Genomic DNA, 10,467 nt, shown 5'->3' with positions numbered 1-10,467 from the left:
GTATAGAACTAAAGGCTGTGTTGTTTCTCCCTGTAGCTCCTGGCGACAGTGCTGTCTCTCTGTGTGTTGTAGCTAAACTAAAGGCTGTGTTGTGTCTCCCTGTAGCTCCTGGCGACAGTGCTGTCTCTCTGTGTGTTGTATAGAACTAAAGGCTGTGTTGTGTCTCCCTGTAGCTCCTGGCGACAGTGCTGTCTCTCTGTGTGTTGTATAGAACTAAAGGCTGTGTTGTTTCTCCCTGTAGCTCCTGGCGACAGTGCTGTCTCTCTGTGTGTTGTATAGAACTAAAGGCTGTGTTGTTTCTCCCTGTAGCTCCTGGCGACAGTGCTGTCTCTCTGTGTGTTGTATAGAACTAAAGGCTGTGTTGTTTCTCCCTGTAGCTCCTGGCGACAGTGCTTTCTCAGTCTGCCAAAGCCAAAGAGCACCTGCTGGAGCAGTCCAAGTCTGTAGAGCTATCTACAGGTAGGTGTGTGTGTGTGTGTGTGTGTGTGTGTGTGTGTGTGTGTGTGTGTGTGTGTGTGTGTGTGTGTGTGTGTGTGTGTGTCAATCTACAGGTACACATCACTCCAGTGAGAGAGGGATGAGAGAGAGAGAGAGAGAGAGAGAGAGGGGGGGATGAGAGAAGGAGAGAGAGAGAGAGAGGGGATGAGAGAAGGAGAGAGAGAGGGGGATGAGAGAAGGAGAGAGAGAGGGGGATGAGAGAAGGAGAGAGAGAGAGGGGGATGAGAGAAGGAGAGAGAGAGAGGGGGATGAGAGAAGGAGAGAGAGAGAGACAGGGTGTGAGAGAAGGAGAGAGAGAGACAGGGGATGAGAGAAGGAGAGAGAGAGAGGGGGATGAGAGAAGGAGAGAGAGAGACAGGGGGGTGAGAGAAGGAGAGCGAGAGAGAGGGGGATGAGAGAAGGAGAGAGAGAGACAGGGGATGAGAGAAGGAGAGAGAGAGACAGGGGATGAGAGAAGGAGAGAGAGAGAGGGGGATGAGAGAAGGAGAGAGAGAGAGGGGGATGAGAGAAGGAGAGAGAGAGAGACAGGGTGTGAGAGAAGGAGAGAGAGAGACAGGGGATGAGAGAAGGAGAGAGAGAGAGGGGGATGAGAGAAGGAGAGAGAGAGACAGGGGGGTGAGAGAAGGAGAGCGAGAGAGAGGGGGATGAGAGAAGGAGAGAGAGAGACAGGGGATGAGAGAAGGAGAGAGAGAGACAGGGGATGAGAGAAGGAGAGAGAGAGACAGGGGATGAGAGAAGGAGAGCGAGAGACAGGGGATGAGAGAAGGAGAGAGAGAGACAGGGGATGAGAGAAGGAGAGAGAGAGACAGGGGATGAGAGAAGGAGAGAGAGAGAGGGGGATGAGAGAAGGAGAGAGAGAGACAGGGGATGAGAGAAGGAGAGAGAGAGACAGGGGATGAGAGAAGGAGAGAGAGAGACAGGGGATGAGAGAAGGAGAGAGAGAGACAGGGGATGAGAGAAGGAGAGAGAGAGAGGGGGATGAGAGAAGGAGAGAGAGAGACAGGGGATGAGAGAAGGAGAGAGAGAGACAGGGGATGAGAGAAGGAGAGAGAGAGACAGGGGATGAGAGAAGGAGAGAGAGAGACAGGGGATGAGAGAAGGAGAGAGAGAGACAGGGGATGAGAGAAGGAGAGCGAGAGACAGGGGGATGAGAGAAGGAGAGCGAGAGACAGGGGATGAGAGAAGGAGAGAGAGAGACAGGGGATGAGAGAAGGAGAGAGAGAGACAGGGGATGAGAGAAGGAGAGAGAGAGAGACAGGGGATGAGAGAAGGAGAGAGAGAGACAGGGGATGAGAGAAGGAGAGAGAGAGAGGGGGGTGAGAGAAGGAGAGAGAGAGACAGGGGATGAGAGAAGGAGAGAGAGAGACAGGGGATGAGAGAAGGAGAGAGAGAGACAGGGGATGAGAGAAGGAGAGAGAGAGACAGGGGATGAGAGAAGGAGAGAGAGAGAGGGGGATGAGAGGAGAGAGAGAGACAGGGGATGAGAGAAGGAGAGAGAGAGACAGGGGATGAGAGAAGGAGAGAGAGACAGGGGATGAGAGAAGGAGAGAGAGAGACAGGGGATGAGAGAAGGAGAGAGAGAGACAGGGGATGAGAGAAGGAGAGAGAGAGACAGGGGATGAGAGAAGGAGAGCGAGAGACAGGGGGATGAGAGAAGGAGAGAGAGAGAGGGGGATGAGAGAAGGAGAGCGAGAGACAGGGGATGAGAGAAGGAGAGAGAGAGAGAGACAGGGGATGAGAGAAGGAGCGAGAGAGAGAGACAGGGGATGAGAGAAGGAGAGAGAGAGAGAGGGGATGAGAGAAGGAGAGAGAGAGAGAGGGGGTGAGGGAGATATAGAGAGCGTCATCTGTTCCCTTTAAAACTGCATTATAGCAATCGCACACACACACACACACACACACACACACACACACACACACACACACACACACACACACACACACACACACACACACACACACACACACACACACACACACACACAGAGGGATCTGAATCTTGGCGGCTCTGTCATCCAGATGGCCAGTAGTTAGTAGAGGAGGCCTGTGATTGGCTGACAAGGCCAGTTACTGAGGAGGAGGTGAAACCTGATTGGTTATTCACACGGTGAATGAGGGGGATTGGTTGTATAGAAAGAAATGGTGGGACAGGATTGGTTGAGCTCTACCCAACGACAGTGTGTGTTACCTCCAGGCTCCGCCTCTGCCTCTAGACAGTCGAGCCAATCAGGATGCCCGCTCCACGAAGCTCCACCCTATGACGCCACGACAACCTGGAAGGGGGAGGGGCAAGGCGAGGGGAAGGTAAGACAGACAGACGGAAAGACACTCCTCCTCTCAGAGTCATCACTCGCACACTTCCTGCTTCACTGCGTCCCTCTTCACACTCTCCACCAACGACAGAAACACACACACAGACGGAGACACACACACTTACAACCGCGGACACACACACACACACCCGGAATCACGGACACAAAGACAACCAGAACCACGGACACACACCCACACACCAGGAACCACGGACACACAGACAACCAGAACCACGGACACACACACACACACACACACACACACACACACCCAGAACCACGGACACACACACACACACACACACACACACATAACCACGGACACACACACACACACACACACACATAACCACGGACACACACACACACACACACACACACACAGAACCACGGACACACGCGAACACGGACACACAGTCTCGAACACGGACACACGCGAACACGGACACACACACCCAGGATGTCCAAACACTTCCTCTCTCAGCTGGCCTCATCCTTACTGCGAGCATTCGGTTGCAGCCATGACACGGTGAGTGTGTGTGTGTGTGTGTGTGTGTGTGTGTGTGTGTGTGTGTGTGTGTGTGTGGGGGGGGGTGCTCCGGTCTGAGAGTGTGTGTTATCTGCATTTCTGTCATCTCTCTCATCTTCCTCCTCTATCTGTCTCTTCCTCTTCCTCGGTCTCCTCTATCTGTCTCTTCCTCTTCCTCGGTCTCCTCTATCTGTCTCTTCCTCTTCCTCGGTCTCCTCTATCTGTCTCTTCCTCTTCCTCGGTCTCCTCTATCTGTCTCTTCCTCGGTCTCCTCTATCTGTCTCTTCCTCGGTCTCCTCTATCTGTCTCTTCCTCGGTCTCCTCTATCTGTCTCTTCCTCGGTCTCCTCTATCTGTCTCTTCCTCTTCCTCGGTCTCCTCTATCTGTCTCTTCCTCTTCCTCGGTCTCCTCTATCTGTCTCTTCCTCTTCCTCGGTCTCCTCTATCTGTCTCTTCCTCGGTCTCCTCTATCTGTCTCTTCCTCTTCCTCGGTCTCCTCTATCTGTCTCTTCCTCTTCCTCGGTCTCCTCTATCTGTCTCTTCCTCGGTCTCCTCTATCTGTCTCTTCCTCTTCCTCGGTCTCCTCTATCTGTCTCTTCCTCTTCCTCGGTCTCCTCTATCTGTCTCTTCCTCTTCCTCGGTCTCCTCTATCTGTCTCTTCCTCTTCCTCGGTCTCCTCTATCTGTCTCTTCCTCTTCCTCGGTCTCCTCTATCTGTCTCTTCCTCTTCCTCGGTCTCCTCTATCTGTCTCTTCCTCTTCCTCGGTCTCCTCTATCTGTCTCTTCCTCGGTCTCCTCTATCTGTCTCTTCCTCTTCCTCGGTCTCCTCTATCTGTCTCTTCCTCTTCCTCGGTCTCCTCTATCTGTCTCTTCCTCGGTCTCCTCTATCTGTCTCTTCCTCGGTCTCCTCTATCTGTCTCTTCCTCTTCCTCGGTCTCCTCTATCTGTCTCTTCCTCTTCCTCGGTCTCCTCTATCTGTCTCTTCCTCTTCCTCGGTCTCCTCTATCTGTCTCTTCCTCTTCCTCGGTCTCCTCTATCTGTCTCTTCCTCTTCCTCGGTCTCCTCTATCTGTCTCTTCCTCGGTCTCCTCTATCTGTCTCTTCCTCTTCCTCGGTCTCCTCTATCTGTCTCTTCCTCGGTCTCCTCTATCTGTCTCTTCCTCGGTCTCCTCTATCTGTCTCTTCCTCGGTCTCCTCTATCTGTCTCTTCCTCTTCCTCGGTCTCCTCTATCTGTCTCTTCCTCTTCCTCGGTCTCCTCTATCTGTCTCTTCCTCTTCCTCGGTCTCCTCTATCTGTCTCTTCCTCTTCCTCGGTCTCCTCTATCTGTCTCTTCCTCTTCCTCGGTCTCCTCTATCTGTCTCTTCCTCTTCCTCGGTCTCCTCTATCTGTCTCTTCCTCTTCCTCGGTCTCCTCTATCTGTCTCTTCCTCTTCCTCGGTCTCCTCTATCTGTCTCTTCCTCTTCCTCGGTCTCCTCTATCTGTCTCTTCCTCTTCCTCGGTCTCCTCTATTTGTCTCTTCCTCGGTCTCCTCTATCTGTCTCTTCCTCTTCCTCGGTCTCCTCTATCTGTCTCTTCCTCTTCCTCGGTCTCCTCTATCTGTCTCTTCCTCTTCCTCGGTCTCCTCTATCTGTCTCTTCCTCGGTCTCCTCTATCTGTCTCTTCCTCTTCCTCGGTCTCCTCTATCTGTCTCTTCCTCTTCCTCGGTCTCCTCTATCTGTCTCTTCCTCTTCCTCGGTCTCCTCTATCTGTCTCTTCCTCTTCCTCGGTCTCCTCTATCTGTCTCTTCCTCGGTCTCCTCTATCGGTCTCTTCCTCTTCCTCGGTCTCCTCTATCTGTCTCTTCCTCTTCCTCGGTCTCCTCTATCTGTCTCTTCCTCTTCCTCGGTCTCCTCTATCTGTCTCTTCCTCTCCCTCGGTCTCCTCTATCTGTCTCTTCCTGTTCCTCGGTCTCCTCTATCTGTCTCTTCCTCGGTCTCCTCTATCTGTCTCTTCCTCGGTCTCCTCTATCTGTCTCTTCCTCGGTCTCCTCTATCTGTCTCTTCCTCGGTCTCCTCTATCTGTCTCTTCCTCTTCCTCGGTCTCCTCTATCTGTCTCTTCCTCGGTCTCCTCTATCTGTCTCTTCCTCGGTCTCCTCTATCTGTCTCTTCCTCTTCCTCGGTCTCCTCTATCTGTCTCTTCCTCTTCCTCGGTCTCCTCTATCTGTCTCTTCCTCTTCCTCGGTCTCCTCTATCTGTCTCTTCCTCGGTCTCCTCTATCTGTCTCTTCCTCTTCCTCGGTCTCCTCTATCTGTCTCTTCCTCTTCCTCGGTCTCCTCTATCTGTCTCTTCCTCTTCCTCGGTCTCCTCTATCTGTCTCTTCCTCTTCCTCGGTCTCCTCTATCTGTCTCTTCCTCTTCCTCGGTCTCCTCTATCTGTCTCTTCCTCTTCCTCGGTCTCCTCTATCTGTCTCTTCCTCTTCCTCGGTCTCCTCTATCTGTCTCTTCCTCTTCCTCGGTCTCCTCTATCTGTCTCTTCCTCTTCCTCGGTCTCCTCTATCTGTCTCTTCCTCTTCCTCGGTCTCCTCTATCTGTCTCTTCCTCTTCCTCGGTCTCCTCTATCTGTCTCTTCCTCTTCCTCGGTCTCCTCTATCTGTCTCTTCCTCTTCCTCGGTCTCCTCTATCTGTCTCTTCCTCTTCCTCGGTCTCCTCTATCTGTCTCTTCCTCTTCCTCGGTCTCCTCTATCTGTCTCTTCCTCGGTCTCCTCTATCTGTCTCTTCCTCCTCCTCGGTCTCCTCTATCTTCCTCTTCCTCGGTCTGTTCTGTCACTCCTCTGAGAGAGATTCTGTTCAGTCTTCTCTCCTTTCAGTTTCTCCTCCTCCGCTCTGTGTTTCTCCTCCACCTCTGTGTTCCTCCTCCATCTCTGTGTTCCTCCTCCACCTCTGTGTTCCTCCTCCATCCCTGTGTTCCTCCTCCATCTCTGTGTTCCTCCTCCATCCCTGTGTTCCTCCTCCATCTCTGTTTTCCTCCTCCATCTCTGTGTTCCTCCTCCACCTCTGTGTTCCTCCTCCATCTCTGTGTTCCTCCTCCATCTCTGTGTTCCTCCTCCATCTCTGTGTTCCTCCTCCATCCCTGTGTTCCTCCTCCTTCTCTGTGTTCCTCCTCCTCCATCTCTGTGTTCCTCCTCCTCCATCTCTGTGTTCCTCCTCCTCCATCTCTGTGTTCCTCCTCCTCCATCTCTGTGTTCCTCCTCCATCTCTGTGTTCCTCCTCCATCTCTGTGTTCCTCCTCCTCCATCCCTGTGTTCCTCCTCCATCCCTGTGTTCCTCCTCCTCCTCTGTGTTCCTCCTCCTCCTCTGGGTTCCTCCTCCTCCTCTGTGTTTCTCCACCTCCTCTGTGTTCCTCCTCCTCCTCTGTGTTTCTCCTCCTCCTCTGTGTTCCTCCTCCACCTCTGTGTTCCTCCTCCATCTCTGTGTTCCTCCTCCTCCATCTCTGTGTTCCTCCTCCTCCATACCTGTGTTCCTCCTCCATCTCTGTGTTCCTCCTCCTCCATCTCTGTGTTCCTCCTCCATCTCTGTGTTCCACCTCCATCTCTGTGTTCCTCCTCCTCCATCTCTGTGTTCCACCTCCATCTCTGTGTTCCTCCTCCATCTCTGTGTTCCTCCTCCATCTCTGTGTTCCTCCTCCATCTCTGTGTTCCTCCTCCATCCCTGTGTTCCTCCTCCATCCCTGTGTTCCTCCTCCTCCTCTGTGTTCCTCCTCCTCCTCTGGGTTCCTCCTCCTCCTCTGTGTTCCTCCTCCTCCTCTGTGTTCCTCCTCCACCTCTGTGTTCCTCCTCCTCCTCTGTGTTCCTCCTCCATCCCTGTGTTCCTCCTCCATCTCTGTGTTCCTCCTCCATCCCTGTGTTCCTTCTCCATCCCTGTGTTCCTCCTCCATCCCTGTGTTCCTCCTCCTCCTCCTCTGTGTTCCTCCTCCATCTCTGTGTTCCTCCCCCTCTGTGTTCCTCCTCCTCCATCCCTGTGTTCCTCCTCCTCCATCCCTGTGTTCCTCCTCCTCCTCTGTGTTCCTCCTCCATCCCTGTGTTCCTCATTCTCCATCCCTGTGTTCCTCCTCCTCCTCTGTGTTCCTCCTCCATCTCTGTGTTCCTCCTCCTCTGTGTTCCTCCTCCTCCTCTGTGTTCCTCCTCCTCCATCTCTGTGTTCCTCCTCCATCCCTGTGTTCCTCCTCCATCTCTGTGTTCCTCCTCCATCTCTGTGTTCCTCCTCCATCTCTGTGTTCCTCCTCCATCTCTGTGTTCCTCCTCCATCTCTGTGTTCCTCCTCCTCCTCTGTGTTCCTCCTCCTCCATCCCTGTGTTCCTCCTCCTCCACCTCTGTGTTCCTCCTCCATCCCTGTGTTCCTCCTCCATCCCTGTGTTCCTCCTCCATCCCTGTGTTCCTCCTCCATCTCTGTGTTCCTCCTCCATCTCTGTGTTCCTCCTCCGTGTTCCTCCTCCATCTCTGTGTTCCTCCTCCGTGTTCCTCCTCCATCCCTGTGTTCCTCCTCCATCCCTGTGTTCCTCCTCCATCTCTGTGTTCCTCCTCCATCCCTGTGTTCCTCCTCCATCCCTGTGTTCCTCCTCCATCCCTGTGTTCCTCCTCTATCCCTGTGTTCCTCCTCCATCTCTGTGTTCCTCCTCCATCCCTGTGTTCCTCCTCCATCCCTGTGTTCCTCCTCCATCCCTGTGTTCCTCCTCTATCCCTGTGTTCCTCCTCCATCTCTGTGTTCCTCCTCCATCTCTGTGTTCCTCCTCCGTGTTCCTCCTCCATCTCTGTGTTCCTCCTCCTCCATCTCTGTGTTCCTCCTCCATCTCTGTGTTCCTCCTCCTCCATCTCTGTGTTCCTCCTCCTCCATCTCTGTGTTCCTCCTCCATCCCTGTGTTCCTCCTCCATCTCTGTGTTCCTCCTCCATCTCTGTGTTCCTCCTCCATCTCTGTGTTCCTCCTCCATCTCTGTGTTCCTCCTCCATCTCTGTGTTCCTCCTCCTCCTCTGTGTTCCTCCTCCTCCATCTCTGTGTTCCTCCTCCTCCTCCATCTCTGTGTTCCTCCTCCTCCATCTCTGTGTTCCTCCTCCTCCATCTCTGTGTTCCTCCTCCATCTCTGTGTTCCTCCTCCATCTCTGTGTTCCTCCTCCATCTCTGTGTTCCTCCTCCATCCCTGTGTTCCTCCTCCATCTCTGTGTTCCTCCTCCATCCCTGTGTTCCTCCTCCATCTCTGTGTTCCTCCTCCATCTCTGTGTTCCTCCTCCATCTCTGTGTTCCTCCTCCATCTCTGTGTTCCTCCTCCATCTCTGTGTTCCTCCTCCTCCTCTGTGTTCCTCCTCCTCCATCTCTGTGTTCCTCCTCCTCCTCCATCTCTGTGTTCCTCCTCCTCCATCTCTGTGTTCCTCCTCCATCTCTGTGTTCCTCCTCCATCCCTGTGTTCCTCCTCCATCCCTGTGTTCCTCCTCCATCTCTGTGTTCCTCCTCCATCTCTGTGTTCCTCCTCCTCCATCTCTGTGTTCCTCCTCCATCTCTGTGTTCCTCCTCCATCTCTGTGTTCCTCCTCCTCCATCTCTGTGTTCCTCCTCCTCCATCTCTGTGTTCCTCCTCCTCCATCTCTGTGTTCCTCCTCCTCCATCTCTGTGTTCCTCCTCCTCCATCTCTGTGTTCCTCCTCCTCCATCTCTGTGTTCCTCCTCCACCATCTCTGTGTTCCTCCTCCACCATCTCTGTGTTCCTCCTCCTCCATCTCTGTGTTCCTCCTCCTCCATCTCTGTGTTCCTCCTCCATCTCTGTGTTCCTCCTCCACCATCTCTGTGTTCCTCCTCCATCTCTGTGTTCCTCCTCCTCCATCTCTGTGTTCCTCCTCCTCCATCTCTGTGTTCCTCCTCCATCTCTGTGTTCCTCCTCCTCCATCTCTGTGTTCCTCCTCCTCCATCTCTGTGTTCCTCCTCCATCCCTGTGTTCCTCCTCCATCCCTGTGTTCCTCCTCCACCTCTGTGTTCCTCCTCCATCTCTGTGTTCCTCCTCCTCCATCTCTGTGTTCCTCCTCCATCCCTGTGTTCCTCCTCCATCTCTGTGTTCCTCCTCCATCTCTGTGTTCCTCCTCCATCTCTGTGTTCCTCCTCCATCTCAGTGTTCCTCCTCCATCTCTGTGTTCCTCCTCCATCTCTGTGTTCCTCCTCCATCTCTGTGTTCCTCCTCCATCTCTGTGTTCCTCCTCCATCTCTGTTTTCCTCCTCCATCTCTGTGTTCCTCCTCCATCTCTGTGTTCCTCCTCCATCTCTGTGTTCCTCCTCCTCCATCTCTGTGTTCCTCCTCCTCCATCTCTGTGTTCCTCCTCCTCCATCCCTGTGTTCCTCCTCCTCCATCCCTGTGTTCCTCCTCCATCTCTGTGTTCCTCCTCCTCCTCTCGGTTCCTGCTCCATCTCTGTGTTCCTCCTCCATCCCTGTGTTCCTCCTACATCTCTGTGTTCCTCCTCCATCTCTGTGTTCCTCCTCCTCCATCTCTGTGTTCCTCCTCCTTCTCTGTGTTCCTCCTCCTCCTCTGTGTTCCTCCTCCTCCATCTCTGTGTTCCTCCTCCTCCATCTCTGTGTTCCTCCTCCTCCATCTCTGTGTTCCTCCTCCTCCATCTCTGTGTTCCTCCTCCTCCATCTCTGTGTTCCTCCTCCTCCATCTCTGTGTTCCTCCTCCTCCATCTCTGTGTTCCTCCTCCTCCATCTCTGTGTTCCTCCTCCTCCTCTGTGTTCCTCCTCCTCCTCTGTGTTCCTCCTCCTCCTCCTCTGTGTTCCTCCTCCATCTCTGTGTTCCTCCTCCATCCCTGTGTTCCTCCTCCATCTCTGTGTTCCTCCTCCTCCTCCATCTCTGTGTTCCTCCTCCATCTCTGTGTTCCACCTCCATCTCTGTGTTCCTCCTCCATCTCTGTGTTCCTCCTCCATCTCTGTGTTCCACCTCCATCTCTGTGTTCCTCCTCCATCTCTGTGTTCCTCCTCCATCTCTGTGTTCCTCCTCCATCTCTGTGTTCCTCCTCCATCTCTGTGTTCCACCTCCATCTCTGTGCTCCTCCTCCATCTCTGTGTTCCTCCTCCTCCATCTCTGTGTTCCTCCTCCTCCATCTCTGTGTTCCACCTCCATCTC

General features: G+C 53.6%; 1 protein-coding gene across 6 annotated transcripts in view; it reads left to right on the top strand.

Annotated features, from left to right (window-relative positions):
* The window catches only part of caskin1 (CASK interacting protein 1), a 195,490-nt gene that overhangs the window by 156,318 nt on the left and 28,705 nt on the right, over nt 1-10,467 (top strand). For all 6 annotated transcript variants that reach the window (XM_055896650.1, XM_055896643.1, XM_055896638.1 and 3 more), the window contains 2 exons: nt 378-459; nt 2,693-2,802. In XM_055896650.1, coding sequence (XP_055752625.1) covers nt 378-459; nt 2,693-2,802 — 192 coding nt within the window. The remainder of the gene's footprint in view (nt 1-377; nt 460-2,692; nt 2,803-10,467) is intronic.

This window comes from Salvelinus fontinalis, chromosome 2 (assembly GCF_029448725.1).
Source record: "Salvelinus fontinalis isolate EN_2023a chromosome 2, ASM2944872v1, whole genome shotgun sequence".
Classification (NCBI taxonomy): Eukaryota; Metazoa; Chordata; class Actinopteri; order Salmoniformes; family Salmonidae; genus Salvelinus; species Salvelinus fontinalis.
Note: the sequence above shows the minus strand (reverse complement) of the source record. Positions and strands in the feature narration are given on the sequence as shown.